Source organism: Pristiophorus japonicus, chromosome 13 (genome assembly GCF_044704955.1).
Source record: "Pristiophorus japonicus isolate sPriJap1 chromosome 13, sPriJap1.hap1, whole genome shotgun sequence".
Lineage (NCBI taxonomy): Eukaryota > Metazoa > Chordata > Chondrichthyes > Pristiophoridae > Pristiophorus > Pristiophorus japonicus.
In genome coordinates, this window is record NC_091989.1 from 77,517,225 (window position 1) to 77,538,140 (window position 20,916).

The 20,916-nt window shown below is 47.2% G+C and overlaps 1 protein-coding gene across 1 annotated transcript in view; it reads left to right on the forward strand.

Moving 5' to 3' along the window:
• amdhd1 (amidohydrolase domain containing 1) overlaps positions 1-20,916 on the forward strand; it is a 68,978-nt gene that overhangs the window by 41,691 nt on the left and 6,371 nt on the right. The window contains exon 7 of the mRNA XM_070896700.1: positions 12,664-12,757. Within this exon, the coding sequence (XP_070752801.1) occupies positions 12,664-12,757 (94 nt within the window). The remainder of the gene's footprint in view (positions 1-12,663; positions 12,758-20,916) is intronic.

Here is a 20,916-nt window from a genome sequence, read left to right on the forward strand (position 1 = left end):
ATGATCAGGAGATCCAAGAACTAATAGATTGCAAACGCAGTGCATTTCTGAGCCTCAAGCAACAACCCAACTTGGGAGCAGCAAAGCAACATTACAGGCGGCTCAAGGCTGAGGTCCAACAAAAAACCTGAGACCTAAAGAACAGGTGGTGGATGCACAGGAGATGCAACAACTGACCGACAGCCACGATATGCGAGGATTCTTCATCGCAATCAAGGCCACCTATGGGTCAAACTCCCACGACCCCACCCCACTGCTGGCCAAGAACGGGGAAGCATTCATCAAGGACACAGAGGCAGTCAGGGTCCGCTGGAAGGAGCACTTCGAAGATCTCCTCAATCGAGACTCTGCCTTTGACTCGCGTGTTCTCGACTGCATCCCGCAGCATGTGAGCCGCCACCACCTCAGTGAAACCCCAATGTTGCACGAGGTAGGAAAAGCCATAAGACAGCTCAAGAAGGCTACAGGAGTAGTTGGAATCCCTGCTGAGGCACTAAAGTATGGCGGAGAGGTACTGTTGGCGTGGATACATGGCCTCATCTCTCTCATCTGGAGGGAGGAGAGCATTCCGGGAGATCTCACAGATGCATGTAATATGTCCTTACTATACAGTACAAATGCACACAAGGCCCATACTAGAGAGAAGTCACTCTGTGACCAGCAACCTTTATTAGCCAGCACAGCATTGTTTGATCCACGTGTTTGCGGCAGATTTGTCCATTGGTAAGTTTAACTACCAGAATCCTATTCCCCTCTTTGGCAATCACAGTGCCTGCGAGCCATTTGGACACTGCAGCGTAGTTGAGGACAAAGACAGGGTCATTGACATCAATACATCGCGCCCTCGCATTCCTGTCATGGTAGTCACATTGTGACTGACGCCTGCTCTCGACAATTTCTTTCATGGTGGGATGTATAAGGGATAACCTGGTTTTGAGCGTCCTTTTCATTAGCAGCTCTGCGGGTGGAACCCCTGTGAGCGAGTGTGGTCGGGATCTATTGGCCAACAGTAGGCGTGATAAGCGGCTTTGTAGGGAACCCCCTTGGATTCTGAGCATCCCCTGTTTGATTATCTGCACTGCTCATTCCGCCTGGCCGTTTGAGGCCGGCTTGAACGGTGCAGTTCTGACATGGTTGATACCATTTCCTGCCATGAAGTCCTGCAATTCAATGCTTGTAAAGCACGGGCCATTGTCACTGACCAAGACGTCCGGTAGACCATGGGCGGCGAATATTGCCCATAGACTTTCTACTGTGGCAGAGGATGTGCTTGAATTGAGAATGTCACACTCGATCCATTTGGAGTAGGCGTCTACTACAACCAAAAACATTTTACTTATGAAAGGACCTGCGTAGTCCACATGGATGCGTGACCATGGCTTGGCGGGCCAGGACCAGGGGCTAAGGGAGGCATCCCTGAGTGCATTGCCCAGCTGGGCACACTTGTTGCACCTGCGAACACAAAGTTCCAGGTCTGCATCTATCCCTGGCCACCAAACGTGTGACCTGGCAATTGCCTTCAACATGACAATGCCCGGGTGCTCATTGTGGAGTTCTCGGATGAACGCCTCGCTGCCCACCTGGGGCATGACGACTCGGTTTCCCCATAGTAGGCAATCGGCCTGAATCGAGAGTTCATCCTTGCACCTGTGAAATGGTTTAAATTCCTCAGGCATGCCCCGTACGTGGCTGCCCAGTCCCCATTCAGGACACATTTCTTGACTAAAGACAGTAGCGGTCTCTATTTGTCCAGACTTTGATCTGACGGGCTGTCACGAGTGAGCCTTCGCTTTCGAAAGCTTCAACAGCCATGACCATTTCAGCAGCATGCTCGGTTGCCCCCTCGGTGGTGGCTAGTGGGAGCCTGCTGAGTGCATCGGCGCAGTTTTCAGTGCCAGGTCCGTGCCGAATAGTATAGTCATAGGTGGCTAACGTGAGTGCCCACCTCTGTATGTGGGCCGACAAGCATTTATCGCCTTGTTGTCGGCCAAAAGGGACGTTGGGGGTTTGTGATCTGTCTCCAGCTCAAATTTCCTGCCAAACAGGTACTGATGCATTTTTTTTACTGCATATACACATGCAAGTGCTTCCTTTTCTACCATCCCGTAGCCCCATTCTGCCTGGGACAGACTTCTGGAGGCATAAGCTACCTACTGGCTGTAACTGACCCTTGGCATTGACTTGCTGCAACACATACCCGACCCCATAGGACGATGCATCGCACGTTAAAACAAGATTCTTACATGGGTCATACAACGTTAACAGTTTGTTGCAGCATAACAAATTGCGTGCTCTATCAAAAGCCCTTTCCTGGCTGTCCCCCCAGACCCAATTGCGACCTTTGCGTAGGAGCACATGTAGCGGCTCTAACAGCGTGCTCAATTTGGGAAGAAAGTTACCAAAATAGTTTAGGAGCCCCAGGACCAAACGCAGCTCTGTCGTGTTATGGGGTCTGGGTGCTCTCTGGATCGCTTCCGTTTTGGACGCAGTAGGTCTGATCCCGTCTGCTGCTACCCTCATCCCCAGGAATTCTACCTCTGGGGCTAGGAAGACGCACTTCACCTTTTTCAGTCGCAGACCCACCCGGTCCAGTCTGCTTAGCACCTCCTCCAGATTGTCGAGGTGTTCTTCAGTATCGCAACCCGTGATGAGGATGTCGTCTTGTAAAACCACCGTCCTTGGAATCGACTTGAGGAGACTTTCCATGTTTCATTGAAAGATCGCGGCGGCCGAGCAAATCCCGAATGGATATCTGTTGTACTCAAACAACCCCTTATGTGTCGTGATGGTGGTCAGCTTGTTCAACTCAGTCGCCAGCTCCTGGGTCATGTAAGCTGAGGTCAGGTCCAATTTTGAAAAAGGTTTGCCACCGGGTAGCGTCGCAAAGAGGTCCTCCGCTCTCGGTAGCGGGTACTGGTCTTGGAGTGACACCCGATTGATGGTGGCCTTGTAATCATCACATATCCTGACCGACTCATCCGCCTTGAGCACCGGCTCAATCGGGCTCGCCCAGTCACTGAATTCGACTGGCGAGATGATGCCTTCCCTCAGCAGGCGGTCCAATTCGGCTGCTATCTTTTCCCGCATCACGTACGGCACCGCTCTGGCCTTGTGGTGTACTGGCCTGGCGTCCGGGTTTACGTGAATCACTACCTTGGTCCCCATGAAAGTTCCAATGTCGGGTAGCAATAGTGCATCAAATTTGTCCAGGATCTGCGAGCATGATATTCACTCCACAGAAGAAATTGCATTGATATTGCCCCATTTCCAGTTCATGACAGCAAGCTAACGCCTCCCCAGCAGTGCGGGACCATGCCCCGGGACAATCCAGAGTGGCAATCTGTTCTCCGAATCTTTGTGGGTCACGTCTACCGTGGCACTGTCTAGCACCGGAATGATCTCCTTTGTATATGTCCGTAGGTGTGCGTCAATCGGCAATAATTTTGGCCTCCTGGTCTTGGACGCCCATAACTTGTCGAACTGTTTGATACTCATCAGGGACTGGCTGGCCCCCATGTCTAGCTCCATTGATACTGGGATGCCATTGAGGAGCACTTTCATCATTATCGGTGGTGTCCTGGTGTATGAACTGTATATGTGCTCCACATGAACTCGCTGAACTTCAGCTTCTAGCGATTTCCCCCGGTGTCCATTTGGCCTCGTAGGGCTTACATCGGGCCCGTCCTCCTCGTACATCAACCTGGCTGCAGGCTTCCTACACATACGCACCAAGTGACCGCTGACGTTGCAGTTTCTGCAGGTATATTGCTGATACCTGCAAGCTCTGGCTGTGTGTTTGCCTCTACACCTCCAACATGAGCCGTTATTGGAAACAAAAGGTCCATTACCAGTCGATCGTCTCTGACTGTCTCTGTAACTGTCCTTAAGTGCACCATTGACAGGTGTTGATGGCCCCATTACTGGCCGCAATGTCCATTGCGATGGCATGAATCGCCATTCAGCTAGCCATTGTCTCTGTTGAATTCTCCCTTTGGGTTCGACTACATGCTTGGGCATGTCCAATTGCCCCTGTCTGCCTGGAGAACTGTGTGCCGCGTTAACAATGTTGACTCCCTGTCCATTTGCTGCTTTTGAGCCAAGATTTTTGTCATACATCATTCTGGTCTCTTCCTCCCCTGAGATAAATGTCTGGGCCATCAAAACCGCCGTTTCCAGGGTCAAGTCTTTGGTCTCAATCAGTTTCCTGAAAACCCCAGCGTGCCCGATGCCCTCAATAAAAATGTCTCGCGGCATCTCCGCTCTGCATGCATCTGGGAACTTACATAGGCTCGCCAGTCGCCGGAGGTCTGCCACGAAGTCTGGAATGCTTTGCCCTTCTCGCCGCCGGTGCATGTAAAACCGGTGTCTCACCATGTGCATGCTGCTCGCCGGTTTAAAGTGTTCCCCGATCAACTTACTGAGCTTTTCAAAAGTCTTGTCCGCCGGCTTCTCTGGCGCTAGAAGGTCCTTCATCAGGGAGTACGTCCTGGATCCACAAACCGTCAGATGAGCCCTGCGTTTGTCGGCCGAATCCTGTCCCAACCATTCCTTGGTGACGAAACTTTGCTGTAGTCTCTCAATAAAATCGTCCCAATCATCACCAACACAATACCTCTCCTCTGTGCTGCTAGTGGCCATGCTCGCGTGGTTCAAATCCCATCCTCGTCACCAATAATATGTCCTTACTATACAGTACAAATGCACACGAGGCCCATACTAGAGAGAAGGTCACTCTGTGACCAGTATCCTTTATTAGCCGGCACTGAAGTGGAGAAGATGGGTGGAGCTTCCCCTTTTATACCTGAAAGTCCAGTTTAGGAGTGTCTCCCACAAGTTCACCACCTAGTGGTCAGTGTTCTCACGGTGTACAACTTAGGTCAGTTTATACATGGATTACAATGACAGTTAAATACATGACCTTCTTTAAAAAAGGGGACGTCCGACTGCGGCAACTATAGAGAAAACTCCCAGCTATCAGCCACTGGGAAAATTGTCGCTCGTGTCCTCCTCAACCGCCTTCTCCCTCTGGCTGAGGAGCTCCTCCCGGAATCACAGTGCAGATTTCGTCCCCTACGGGGCACAACGGACATGATCTTTGTAGCACGACATGTGCTGTGCAGGAAAAATGCAGGGAGCAGAGTCAGACCTTATACAAAGGCCTTTGACACTATCAACCGCGAGGGTCTATGGAGCGTCCTCCTCCGTTTCGGATGCCTCCAGAAGTTCGTCAACATCCTCTGCCTGCTCCACGACGACATGCAGGCCATGATCCGTACCAACGGATCCATTACAGACCCAATCCACGTCCGGACCGGGGTCAAACAGGGCTGCGTCATCGCTCCAACCCTCCTCTCAATCTTCCTCGCTGCCATGCTCCACCTTACAGCCAACAAGCTCCCCGCTGGAGTGGAACTAAACTACAGAACCAGTGGGGAGCTGTTTAACCTTCGCCGCCTCCAGGCCAGATCCAAGACCACCCCAACTTCAGTCGTCGAGCTACAGTACGCGGACGATGCCTGCGTCTGCTCACATTCAGAGGCTGAACTCCAGGACATAGTCGACGTATTTACTGAGGCATACGCAAGCATGGGCCTTATGCTAAACTTCCATAAGACAAAGTTCCTCCACCAGCCATCAGTTACCAGCCTCCCAGTCATCAAGATCCATGGTGCGGCCCTGGACAATGTGGACCATTTCCCATATCTCAGGAGCCTTCGGCCGCCTGAGGAAAAGAGTGTTCGAAAACCAAGCCCTCAAATCTACCACCAAGCTCATGGTCCACAGGGCTGTAGTAATACCCACCCTCCTGTATGGCTCAGAGGCATGGACCATGTCCAGGAGACACCTCAAGTCGCTGGAGAAATACCATCAACGATGCCTCCACAAGATCCTACAAACCCCTGGGAGGACAGACGTACCAACATTAGTGTCCTCAACCAGACCAACATCCCCAGCATTGAAGCACTGACCACACTTGATCAGCTCCGCTGGGCAGGCCACATTGTCCAGACACGAGACTCCAAAAGCAAACGCTCGACTCGGAACTCCTTCATGGCAAACGAGCCAAGGCTGGACAGAGGAAACGTTACAAGGACACCCTCAAAGCCTCCCTGATAAAGTGCAACATCCCCACTGACGCCTGGGAGTCCCTGGCCAAAGACCGCTCTAAGTGGAGGAAGTGCATTCGGGAGGGCGCTGAGTGCCTTGAATCTCATCGCTGAGAGCGTGCAGAAATCAAGCACAGGCAGCGGAAGGATTGTGCGTCAAACCTGTCCCACCCTCCCTTACCCCCAACCACTGTCTGTCCCACCTGTGGCAGGGACTGTGGCTCTCGTATTGGACTGTTCAGCCACATAAGGACTCATTCTAAGAGTGGAAGCAAGTCTTCCTCGATTCCGAGGGACTGCCTATGATGATGATGCTAATATATTACCCCCCAACCCCGTGAACTTTTATCTTGTGCAGTAACCTTTTATGTGGCACCTTGTCAAATGCCTTCTGGAAGTCCAAATACACCATATCCACTGGTTCCCCTTTATCCACCCTGTTCGTTACATCCTCAAAGAATCCTAGCAAATTTGTCAAACATGACTTCTCCTTCATAAATCCATGCTGACTCTGCCTGACCAAATTATCCTTTTCCAAATGTCCTGCTACTGCTTCTTTAATAATGGACTTCAACATTTTCCCAACCACAGATGTTAGGCTAACTGGTCTATAGTTTCCTGCTTTTTGTTTACCTCCTTTTTAAATAGGGGCGTTACATTTGCAGATTTCCCATCTGCTGGACCTCCCCAGAATCCAGGGAATTTTGATAATGTTGTATTGGGTGAATGTTGGCAGCCCGAGGTGGGGTCTGAAGGGCAGGAGTGGGCCATTAGATGTTATGGCACTGGACCGGAGATGGGAGTTCAAATTCTATCTTGGCTAATGGAATTTACTGCAATAAAACTGGTAAAACGTCGGGTGGCAGCATGAGAAACTGCCGGATTGTTGTAAAACCCAATTGAGCACTCTCACCTCTGAGTCAGAAGGTTGTGGGTTCAAGTCCCACTCCAGGAACTTGAGCACAAAAATCTAGGCTGACACTCACAGTGCTGTGCTGAGGGAGTGCGGCACCAATGGAGGTGTCGTCTTTCGGATGAAACGTTAAACCGAGGTCCCGTCTGCTCTCTCAGGTGAACGTAAAAGATCCCATGGCACTATTTTGAAGATGAGCAGGGGAGTTATCCCTGGTGTCTTGGCCAATATTTATCCCTCAATCAACATAACAAAACATAGAAACATAGAAAATAGGTGCAGGAGTAGGTCATTCGGTCCTTCGAGCCTGCACCGCCATTCAATAAGACTGTGGCTGATCATTCACCTCAGTACCCCTTTCCTGCTTTCTCTCCATACCCCTTGGTCCCTTTAGCTGTAAGGGCCATATCTAACTCCCTCTTGAGTATATCCAATGAACTGGCATCAACAACTCTCTGCGGCAGGGAATTCCACAGGTTAACAACTCTCTCAGTGAAGAAGTTTATCCTCATCTCAATCCTAAATGGCTTACCACTTATCCTTAGACTATGTCCCCTGGTTCTGGACTTCCCCAACATCGAGAACATTTTTGCTGCCTCTAACCTGTCCAGTCCCGTCAGAATTTTACATGTTTCTATGAGATCCCCTCTCATCCTTCTAAACTCCAGTGAATACAGGCCCAGTCGATACAGTCTCTCCTCATATGTCAGTTCTGCCATCCCGGGAATCAGTCTGGTGAACCTTCACTGCACTCCCTCAATATCATGAACGTCCTTCCTCAGATTAGGAGACTAAAACTGAATACAATATTCCAGGTGAGGCCTCACTAAGGCCCTGTACGACTGCAGTAAGACCTCCCTGCTCCTCTACTCAAATCCCCTAGCTATGAAGGCCAACATACCATTTGTCTTCTTCACCGCCTGCTGTACCTGCATGCCAACTTTCAATGACTGATGTACCATGACACCCAGGTCTTGTTGCACCTCCCCTTTTCCTAATCTGCTGCCATTCAAATAATATTCTGCTTTTGTGTTTTTGCCCCCAAAGTGGATGACCTCACATTTATCCACATTATACTGCATCTGCCATGCGTTTGCCCACTCACCTAACCTGTCCAAGTCACCCCGCAGCCTCTTAGCATCCTCCTCACAGCTCACACCGCCACCCAGCTTAGTGTCATCTGCAAACTTGGAGATATTACACTCAGTTCCTTCATCTAAATCATTAATGTATATTGTAAATAGCTGGGGCCCAAGCACTGAGCCCTGCGGCACCCCACTAGTTACTGCCTGCCATTCTGAAAAGGACCCATTTATTCCTACTCTCTGCTTCCTGTCTGCCAATCAGTTCTCTATCCACGTCAGTACATTACCCCCAATACCATGCGCTTTAATTTTGCACACTAATCTCTTGTGTGGGACCTTGTCAAAAGCCTTTTGAAAGTCGAAATACACCACATCCACTGGTTCTCCCTTGTCCACTCTACCAGTTACATCCTCAAAAAATTCTAGAAGATTTGTCAAGCATGATTTCCCTTTCATAAATCCATGCTGACTTGGATCGGTCCTGTCACTGCTTTCCAAATGCGCTGCTATTTCATCTTTAATAATTGATTCCAACATTTTCCCTACTACTGATGTCAGGCTAACCGGTCTATAATTCCCCGTTTCTCTCTTCCTCCTTTCTTAAAAAGTGGTGTTACATTAGCTACCCTCCAGTCCATAGGATCCAGAGTCGATAGACTATTGGAAAATGATCACCAATGCATCCACTATATCTAGGGCCATTTCCTTAAGTACTCTGGGATGCAGACTATCAGGCCCCGGGGATTTATCGGCCTTCAATCCCATCAATTTCCCCAACATAATTTCCCGCCTAATAAGGATTTCCTTCAGTTCCTCCTTCTCACTAGATTCTCGGTCCCCTAGTATTTCCGGAAGGTTATTTGTGTCTTCCTTCGTGAAGACAGAACCAAAGTATTTGTTTAACTGGTCTGCCATTTCTTTGTTCCCCATTATAAATTCACCTGAATCTGACTGCAAAGGACCTACATTTGTCTTCACTAATCTTTTTCTCTTCACATATCTATAGAAGCTTTTGCAATCAGTTTGTATGTTCCCAGCAAGCTTCCTCTCATACTCTATTTCCCCCTTCGTAATTAAACCCTTTGTCCTCCTCTGCTGAATTATAAAATTCTCCCAGTCCTCAGGTTTGCTGCTTTTTCTGGCCAATTTATATGCCTCTTCCTTGGATTTAACACTATCCTTAATTTCCCTTGTTAGCCACGGTTGAGCCACCTTCCCCGTTTTCGTTTTTACTCCAGATAGGGATGTATAATTGTTGAAGTTCATCCATGTGATCTTTAAATGTTTGCCATTGCCTATCCATCGTCAACCCTTTAAGTGTCACTCGTCAGTCTATTCTAGCCAATTCACGTCTCATACCATCGATATTACCTTTCCCTAAGTTCAGGATCCTAGTCTCTGAATTAACAATGTCACTCTCCATCTTAATAAAGAATTCTACCATATTATGGTCCACCCTATTATTCCCCAAGGGGTCTCGCACAACAAGATTGCTAATTAGTCCTTTCTCATTACACATCACCCAGTCTAGGATGGCCAGCCTTCTAGTTGGTTCCTCGACATATAGGTCTAGAAAACATCCCTTATACACTCCAGGAAATCCTCCTCCACTGCATTGCTACCAATTTGGTTAGCCCAATTAATATGTAGATTAAAGTCGCCCATGATAACAGCTGTACTTTTATTGCATGCATCCCTAATTTCTTGTTTGATGGTGTCCCCAACCTCACCACTACTGTTTGGCGATCTGTACACAACTCCCACTAGTGTTTTCTGCCCTTTGGTGTTCCGTAGCTCCACCCATACAGATTCCACATCATCCAATGTCCTTCCTTACTATTGTGTTAATTTCCTCTCTAACCAGTAACACTACCCCACCTCCTTTTCTTTTCTGTCTATCCTTCCTGAATGTTGAATACCCCTGGATGTTGAGTTCCCAGCCTTGGTCACCCTGGAGCCATGTCTCCGTGATGCCAATTACATCATACCCGTTAACTGCTATCTGCGCAGTTAATTCGTCCACCTTATTCCGAAAAACAGTTTATCTGTTCATTATCACATTGCTGTTTGTGGGAGAAAGCTGTGAAGTGCTTTGAGACGTCTGGTGGTCGTGGAAGGCGCTATATAAATGCAAGTTCTTATTTTATTTTTTTAATGCCCTTCAGGGAAGGGAACCTGGCATACTTACCTGGTCTGGTCTACATCTGACTCGAGTCCTGCACTAAGTGCTTGGCTCGATGTTCTGTGAAGTGGCTGAGCAAGCCACTCAGTTGTAAAACAGTCACTGAGGAATCTGACCACCACCTTCTCGGGTCATCTCGGGATGGGCAATAAATGCCAGCCTTGCCAGCAACGCCCACATCCCAATAACAATTTATTTTTTAAGTGGAAAATAAGATATGAATCAATTAAAGTTGGTTGTTCGCTGCAGCTACTCACAAAGTATCTCGTAAGTGGGGAGAGGGTGTGTTGTTGCAGCAGGTCTACAGGTTCAGACTCAAGAGTTCTTCGAAAAGTAATGGCGGGGGACTGGGGTGTGGAAAAAGAGACTTGGGCCGAAATATTTACCCGTTTGTTGAGGACTAAACTGATTGATTGGTTGTACGAGGATTAAAGTGGGTCTTTATTAATACAAGAGAAGGTGGCACAATGCTCGACGATCTAGCAGCTTCACATCGCTGGTAGAATAGTTACAACAACAACTTGCACTTGCATAACACCTTTAATATGGAAAAGTAATCAGACAATTGCCCAGCCAAAGACGGAGTTATTAGGACGGGAGACCAAACATATGTTCAGAGGTAGATTTAAGGAGGACTGTAATAGTTATAGCAGATGCATTTGTTATAATCTACCAAAATCCTCTGGACTCTGGGGAGGTACCAGCGGATTGGAGAGCAGCTAATGTAACGCCTCTGTTTAAAAAAGGGGGCAGACAAAAGGCAGGTAACTATAGGCCGGTTAGTTTAACATCTGTAGTGGGGAAAATGCTTGAAACTATCATTAAGGAAGAAATAGCGGGACATCTAGATAGGAATAGTGCAATCAAGCAGATGCAGCATGGATTCATGAAGGGGAAATCATGTTTAACTAACTTACTGGAATTCTTTGAGGATATAACGAGCATGGTGGATAGAGGTGTACCGATGGATGTGGTATATTTAGATTTTCAAAAGGCATTCGATAAGGTGCCACACAAAAGGTTACTGCAGAAGATAAAGGTACACGGGGTCAGTGGAAATGTATTAGCATGGATAGAGAATTGGCTGGCTAACAGAAAGCAGAGAGTCGGGATAAATGGGTCCTTTTCGGGTTGGAAATCAGTGGTTAGTGGTGTGCCACAGGCATCGGTGCTGGGACCACAACTGTTTACAATATACATAGATGACCTGGAATAGGGGACAGAGAATAGTGTAACAAAATTTACAGATGACACAAAGATTAGTGGGAAAGCGGATTGTGTAGAGGACACAGAGAGGCTGCAAAGAGATTTAGATAGGTTAAGCGAATGGGCTAAGGTTTGGCAGATGGAATACAATGTCGGAAAGTGTGAGGTCATCCACTTTGGGAAAAAAAACAGAAAAAGGGAATACTATTTAAATGGGGAGAAATTACAACATGCTGCGGTGCAGAGGGACCTGGGGGTCCTTGTGCATGAATCCCAAAAAGTTAGTTTGCAGGTGCAGCAGGTAATCAGGAAGGCGAATGGAATGTTGGCCTTCATTGCGAGAGGGATGGAGTACAAAAGCAGGGAGGTCCTTCTGCAACTGTATAGGGTATTGGTGAGGCCGCACCTGGAGTACTGCGTGCAGTTTTGGTCACCTTTCTTAAGGAAGGATATACTAGCTTTAGAGGGGGTACAGAGACAATTCACGAGGCTGATTCCGGAGATGAGGGGGTTACCTTATGATGATAGATTGAGTAGACTGGGTCTTTACTCGTTGGAGTTCAGAAGGATGAGGGGTGATCTTTAGAAACATTTAAAATAATGAAAGGGATAGACAAGATAGAGGCAGAGAGGTTGTTTCCACTGGTCGGGGAGACTAGAACTAGGGGGCACAGCCTCAAAATACGGGAGAGCCAATTTAAAACCGAGTTGAGAAGGAATTTCTTCTCCCAGAGGGTTGTGAATCTGTGGAATTCTCTGCCCAAAGAAGCAGTTGAGGCTAGCTCATTGAATGTATTCAAGTCACAGATCGATAGATTTTTAACCAATAAGGGAATTAAGGGTTATGGGGAGCGGGCGGGTAAGTGGAGCTGAGTCCACGGCCAGATCAGCCATGATCTTGTTGAATGGCGGAGCAGGCTCGAGGGGCTAGATGGCCTACTCCTGTTCCTAATTCTTATGTTCTTATCTTCTTATGTAAAAGAGGAAAGTGAGGCGGAGAGGCGGAGATGGCTAAAGCCACGGCCACCAATGGTGGAGCGAAATGCTGTGGGATATAGGATGTCAGAGTCGGGATAAACGGGAGAATATATTGGAGTATTACTGGTAAATCATATAACATTTCTATAATATGAAATCATACTGATAGTTGCATTTCTGAAATATTTTCAGGCTTAAAACCCCACGAGCTCGAGACATGCTTGATACTGGAGTGATTGTTGCTCTTGGCAGTGACTTTAACCCGAATGCATATTGCTTCTCAATGGTAAGTAAACCCATTCTTTCTAGTTTGATGCTGTGTTTTTGTAATGGTTTGGTAAAAGGAATGATGTATTTAGTGGTGAGAACAGATGGGTTCGTGTTTAGGATGTGGACTCTTTGAAAAGAAAGAACTTGCATTTTTATAGCGGCTTTTACCATCTCAGGTGTCGGTGGGGATGTTGCACTTTATCAAGGAGGCTTTGAGGGTGTCCTTGAAACATTTCCTCTGCCCACCTGGGGCTTGCTTGCTGTTTAGGAGTTCCGAGTAGAGCGCTTGCTTTGAGAGTCTTGTGTCGGGCATGCGGACAATGTGGCCCGCCCAACGGAGCTGATCAAGTGTGGTCAGTGCTTCGATGCTGGGGATGTTGGCCTGGTCGAGAACACTGATGTTGGTGCGTCGATCCTCCCGGGGGATTTGCAGGATCTTGTGGAGACATCGTTGGTGGTATTTCTCCAGTGATTTGAGGTGTCTACTGTATATGGTCCACATCTGAGCCATACAGGAGGGCGTGTATCACTACAGCCCTGTAGACCATAAGCTTGGTGGCAGATTTGAGGTCCTGGTCTTCAAACACTCTCTTCCTCAGGCAACCGAAGGTTGCGCTGGCGCACTGGAGGCGGTGTTGGACCTTGTCGTCGATGTCTGCCCTTGTAGATAGCAATAACACCAAGCTCTTTTTCTCTTCAGTATTGTTCCCTGCAAATGATGCGTGTATTCTGTGTTGGCCCCACCAACATGCAGGACACGACATTTATCCAAATTAAATCCCATTTGCCATTGTGTGGCCCACTGCCCTAGTACATCTAAATCGTTCTGGATTTGATTTCACTCCTCCACTGCCTTAACCTTTGCACAGATTTTAGTGTCATCTGTAAACCGTTCCTCCAACATCCCTGTCCAGGTCATTAATAAAGTGTGTGAAGAGTAACGGGCCGAGGACCGATCGCTGGGGGACACCAAGAATAAGGCGTCTCCAGACTCAACCACCTCTCTTAACGACAACCTTTTGACTGTGGGATTGGAGCTGATTCCTAGTCCAGCATTTCAAATTTCTACGGAGACCTCAAGATTCCATTTTGTGCCGTAACCGAGCATGAGGGTAGCTGATCAGAGGCTGCCTGAAAGCCTGACATCGTCTCCCGGGTTTCCCTCATCCACCACCCTAGTGACTTTCTCAAAAAACATTATCAGATTTTTACGCCACAGCCTATTTTTTCAGAGGCCAATGATGTGACTTTCGAATGACCATTCCCACTGGTTCCTTGCTGTGGCCTCCTACTGCCCGAGTTCCCGCTCTCCCCCACCGATCGGGTAGTGGGTCTGGCCTCCACTCCCCAGGACTCCCAGCCATGCACCCCCCTTTAAAATCGGTATTTAAGTAAAAGAAAGTCTTGGATTTATATAGCGCCTTTCACGATCACTGGCCATCTCAACGCGTTTTACAGCCAATGAAGTACTTTTTGGAGTGTAGTCACTGTTGTAATGTGGGAAACACTGCAGCCAATTTGCGCACAGCAAGCTCCCACAAACAGCAGTGTGATAATGACCAGATAATCTGTCTTTTTGCTATGTTGATTGAGGGATAATTATTAGCCAGGACACCGGGGATAACTCCCCTGCTCTTCTTCGAAATAATGCCATGGGATCTTTTACGTCCACTTGAGAGAGCAGGCGGGGCCTCGGTTTAACGTCTCATCTGACAGTGCAGCGCTCCCTCAGCTCAGCACTGGAGTGGCAGCCTAGATTTTCTTTGTGCTAAAGTCCCTGGAGTGGGACTTGAACCCACAACCTACTGACTCAGAGGCGAGAGTGCTGCCCATTGAGCCACAGCTGACACAAGTAGCCTGAAGAGAGGCCGAATGGCTCCTTTATTCTTTCTTTGACATCTTCTCCTCAGCAGAATAATGCAATGCCTGATCACTGAGAAAAAGCGCACTGAAACCCAGGAATACAATTTAATCATCTTCAGCCATCCAGGCCCCAAGCTCTGGAATTTCCTTCCTGAACCTCTCAGCTTCTCCACCTCCCTCTCTACTTGAAGACTCTCCTTAAAATCCACCTCTTCAACCAAGCTATTGGTTGGTGTCATATCTTTGGAGAGCACACAACACACAACCTGTAAGATGGCTGCAAGTTCCGGAATCTTCTGACCTGCTGGTCAGGTGACCTGCTCTTTATTAAAAGCACTAGCTGCAGTAACACAGGTGTCCACAGTGTGGAGCTACAGACATTACACTTCTCCCTCCTTAATGAAGAAGTTATTATAACAAACAATCATCATACATAACTTGCATGGTTATACATAACAAAGGATTATGGGCTAGAACCTCCACCTTTTTGCCTGCTTAACACCCATTTAACGCCCATTTTACCGCTGAAATGATGTATAACGCCCATATATTGTCCATTTTGGCACAAAATGGAAACTGGCGGGCATTTTTCGGAAACTTATCACCGAGCGTTACTTTCCCCATGTGCTTAACGGCGAAAAAAAATATTACCGCCGGCCCACTTTTTTGGGGCGGAATCAGCAGGATGGACGACTTCAAGGCCCATAATATTGCCCAGCGTTACTTTCCGCATGGAATTAACGCCGAGATTCAATATTAACGCCCGCCAACTGTTTTTTGTTGTAAAGAGCATATTTACCCAAACTAGCGGCCATGGAGATCGCCCATCGTCAATTTCACCACCTCACACATTTCGCCCACAATATCGCTCGCTCAAAAAAACGGCCACAAAAAGTGGAACTAACCAGGACGAATCACAGCGTTATGGACACCATGTTGTGGATCACATGTCACGTCCTTTAAAAGGCTGCTGTGCTTCAACCTCGGCGGAGTTCGGATGTACTCTACAGGTCGTTGGAGTTGATGTGAACATCTCTAAAAACATCTTGACCACACTGTGACCGATTGGCATTGAAGAGGTGTGTTCGTTGGGACATTCCTAGTCTGTGTGCAATCGGTGGGAAACCGAGAACTACTGCAATGGGGCCTGTCCTTTCTCACCCTCTCTTGGTGACCAAATACATGCAGCAGACTCGACATCGCTGAAGGAACGTTGCACTGCATTATGTGCCCAATGAACTAAGTGACAGATAGATGAGGAGGACCAGACGTTACCGCCCCCCCCCCCCCGCAGCAAGTGCAAGGGGAAGGGGAAGCATTCTTACATCAACTTGCCCGATACCACCTGCCTTTGGAGATTGCACTTCCACAAAGAGATTATCATTGAGGTATGCCAGCTGATAAAAGCAGATCTTCAGATAGCAGCACCGTCAGAACTGCACTGTCCGTCGAGGTCATAGTCACCGCGGCACTGTCGTTCTATGCCTCGGGTTCTTTTCAGGTCACAGCTGGCGACATTTACGGACTTTCTCAGCATGCCACATCGCTGCATTAGACAGGTCACTGAAGCCCTGTATGCATGCAGGAGGGACTTGATCAGCTTCCCTGTGACCAGGGAGGCACAGAGTGAGAGGGCTCTAGGTTTCTCCAGAATTGCAAACTTCCCCAAGGTCCAGGGAGCAATAGACTGTACGCGTATCGCAATGCGGCCACCTTTTCAGGAAGATGAGGTTTTCAGGAACCACAAGGGATTCCACTCCCAGAATGTCCAGCTGATTGTTGACCACCAGCAAATTATACTGGCTGTGAATGCTCTGCATCCATGATGCGCACATCCTGTGTGAGAGCACTGTATCTGACTTGTTTAACAATGAGCCACAAAGTCAATGCTGGATGCTTGGGGACAAAGGATATGGCCTCGCCACCTGGCTGATGACCCCCTGCGTGACACCCACACCAAGGCCGAGAGGCAATACAACGAGAGCCACAGAGCAACTCACAATATCGTGGAGAAAACTATTGGAGTGCTGAAGCTGCGCTTCAGATGCCTGGACCACTCGGGAGGTGAGCTCCAATACCACCCTGAACAGGTAGTCAATTTGTAGTGGTCTGCTCCATGCTACACAACTTGGCTATCAGGAGGGGACAAGAATTGCCTGATGAGCCTGACAGTCCACCTCACCAGAGAGAGGAAGAGGAGGACGAGGAGGCGGACGCTGACATTGGGCAAAACAATCCGGCTGATACTGAAGCCATGACCCCACCCCCCTGTAGACCACATGAAAGGGCCCATGGTGGCATGATAGCTGCAAGAGCCTTACGTCAGGAGCTCATCAATGATCGCTTTGCCTGAAAGAACATTGGTGTTATTTACAAGGCTGACACACTGCTGGGTGTGCAGGTCATACATCAATGGTGGGCATCACCTTGGTGACAGTTAAAGTTTAAATTGATTGAAGTTAAATGTGATTATACCCTTTGATGTTAAGGAATCACCAGCATGTAATGGTGCAGTTATCTGAGCCAATGTGCTGCAAGGTTTTGTTAAATAAAAAACATTTAAACCGAACATTAGTCTGGAATCATTAGTATTTCTGTACAAACCAACCCTCCCACCTGCCCCCCTGCTTCTCCTCCCCACCTCTACCCCTTCCCTTTACCCTCCTGACTCCAAGCTGCCTGGCAGAGGAGGTCCTCAGGCGATGTTTCATTGGCGGGGGGGGGGGGGGCGCGGGGGGTGATGGCCGAAGCGCTGCTCGGACAGATATGGGAGAGGACGGTCCCAAGGTGCTCCGAGCCATAAGTAAGATGTTGCTACTGGCTCTCGTGTGGTTGGCAATGGGGGTGTGTCACCTTGGGGTGCAGTGCGGCGCTCCGGGACCACTGGGAGCCCTCTACTACCAGTGTTCCTGGCTACCAGCTCCAGGGCCTCCTACATCCCTTCCATGTTATATCTTATTTGTTGGACAAAAACTCGGTGCCAACTATGTTCTTGATGCTTAGTCGGCTTTTTGCTGCTGGTGAATCTCCATCGTTCCTCCCACAACAGCCAAACAAGCACACACCACAGCCACACATGCTTCCAGTCCCTCTGAGCTCCCTCTCTCTCTGTCTCTACTTCTGCGCATGTCATAGTGACCCTTGACCTCCAGAATCGCGGAAATGGAGCCGTTGCTAAGGATGGCCACACTTTACGGCAGAAGGTCAGAAAAATTTAACGCTACCGCCCATTTGATATCGCTCGCGGTAACGCCCATTTTAAAAAATGTAAACTAGGTGTTTTGAGAATGGGGGAAAAGCCGGCGATCTGAAAACTTTTTTAACACCCACGCCGGAAATAATGCCCAAATTTGGGCGATTAGCTCAAAAGTGCCGGTTCTAGCCCATTATTTTGCCATATTTACAAATCAAGCTTAACCACTTGTTTTCTGCTCTCAAACAGAACCTTCCAAACATGGTGTTGAATTTAAACTCATTCGAGGCTGATCCTGAGGAGAGTTTTCCTCCAAGGGATGCCCTTGATTTACATTTGAACTCTCGACAACTTCAGACTGTTTGTTTTCCTGACTTGGACTCAGACTTAAATTCTGACTTTCTCTTGGATTTGTTTGCAGTACATTGAATGTAGAATATGCTACTGGTGTTTCAAAACTGTCTGATGAGTCAGAAATAATTGAATCACTCAGAATAATTGAATTGAATCACTCTCAACTACTTCCATGTCTGTAGGTAAAATATGATCAATGTGAACAAACCTAACCTGTCCATTATCAAACATCTTGACCAAATATGTGCGAGGACCACATATCTTCACCACTCTTGCTGATAACCATTTACCCATTTATGGTGATGGTTCTTCACTCTCACCTTCTGATTTAATTTCACACTTCTCTCTTTTACTCTACCTCTATCATGATTCTCTTTCTGTCTTAATTGTGTCTCTTCTATGGACTGTGCCAAGTTTGATTTTAACAACGAGAATCTGGTCCGTGGCTGTCATTTGAGAAACAACTCTGCAGTAGTTGTGTGAGGAGTATTACGATACGTTATTAGAAAATTAGCCAATTTGTGGTCCAATGACAACTGTCGTTTCTTTGGATTTGGATCCAACATTTGTTTGATGAGAGCACGTTTTACAATTTGTACTGTGTGCTCTGTTGCACCATTCGAAGCAGGGTGGTACGGTGGAACCTGGGTATATTTCACACCATTTTTGCTCGTGAATTGTGCAGAAAATTCTTCCGAACGAAATTGTGATCCATCATCCAAAATAATTTCTTCTGGGAGGCCAAATGAAGAAAATAATCTTCGCAAAATGTCAATGTTTTATTGTTGTTATTTTTCACATTGGAAACACCTCAACCCACTTTGAATGGCTATCAATCACAATGAAAAATTTTTGTCCTTCTAACTCAGCAAAATCAATATGTAGCCTTTGCCACACCCTGGGAGGCCATTTCCATGGCTGTAATGGTACTGGGTGGTGGTTGCTTGCTTACCGATTGACATGTTGTACACTGACTTACGATGTACTCTATATCTTTATCTGGACTTGGCCACCATAAGTAACTGCGTGCAAAACTCTTGGTCAAGCACATTCCCAGGTGCTGGTCATGGAGTTCTCCTAATAATTTGGACCTGAATTTATTTGGTATAACCACTCTTGCACCCCACATGATACAATCTTTATCGACTGATAATTTATTCCTACGAATGAAGAATGGATGAATATCTTTGTCTGTTACCTGGTTTGGCCATCTGTTTGCAATATAATCATACACCTTTGACCTAACTGGGTCACGTTTGGTTGCTCTACCAATCTCTTCAGCTGTGACTGGCAGTTCATCAATGTATAAAAAATAGAACACCTCTTCTCTATAAGGTGTAACTTGTGATGGGGAAGGCAATCTACACATAGCATCAGCATTACTGTGATCAGCTGATCGTCTGCATTCAATGTCATATGTATATGTTGACAAAAACAAAGCCCATCTCTGCATTCGGGCTGCAGCTAATGTTGGAACTGGGGACTTTGGATGGAGGATTGCTGTCAGGGGCTTATGGTCTGTAATGAAAGTAAACTTACAACCATTCAAGTATTTGTGGAACTTCTTGACCCCAAAAATTAATGCCAAAGCTTCCCTTTCGATTTGCACATAATTACGTTCACTGGCACTGAGAGTGCGTGAAGCAAAAGCAATTGGTCTCTCCTCCCCACTACTTAATACATGAGAGATTACTGCCCCAATTCCATACGGAGAGGCATTACATGCTAGCTTGATCTCCTGAGATACGTCATAGTGAACTAACATGGTGCTCTCTACCAATTTGCTTTTACACTCCTTGAATACTGTATCGCATTCTTTTGACCACTTCCAATGGACCTGTTTTTCAATAGTTCATTCAGTGGATGTAATACTGTAGCCAAATTTGGTAGGAACTTCCCATAATAGTTCAAAAGACCCCAAAATGATTGAAGTTCAGTGACATTCTTGGGAGTGGGTGCATTTCTGACTGCATCCAGCTTTCCCTTGGTTGGATGTAAACCATCTTTGTCTACTCTGTACCCTAAGTACCCCACTGAGTTTTTAAATAACTCACACTTACGAGCAGACACTTGTACTCTGTACTTCTCTAGCCGTTTGAGGACTTCATTCAATATGTTATTATGAATTTGCCTATTTGATGCTGAAATTAGTATGTCATCTAAATAACATACTACCCCTTCAATACCTTGCAAAATCTGGTTCATCATCCCTTGGAATATGGCAGGGGGGAAGACACTCCAAATGGTAGCCAATTAAATTGATATAGGCCTAGATGAGTATTTATAGTCAAGCATGACTTGGACTCCTCATCTAGTTCAAGCTGTAAGTAGGCATTCGTAAGATCCAGTTTTGAGAAGATCTGACCACCTGTCAGTGTTGTGAACAAATCTTCTATATTAGGCAATGTATTGGGGACATTACCTTCTAGAAGCTGGTTTACGGTTACTTTATAATCACCACACAATCTTACCTTACCATTGGACTTAGGTACAACAACAATGGGTGTAGCCCAATTACATCGATCTATCTTAGAAATAATTTCTCAGTCTCTAGTCTTTTGAATTCTTGCTCAATTTTCTCCTTGAGTGCATATGGCACGGAACGTAGCTTGCAGTAAACCGATCTAGCGTCCTTCTGTACCCTGACATTCGCCTTGAAGCCTTGGCTCGGACTGCCCGTTTCGCAGAACACCTTCGGATAATTCTTGATGACATCATCCTTTGATGCAAATCTCGTTTCAACACGAAAAATCTCACTCCAATCC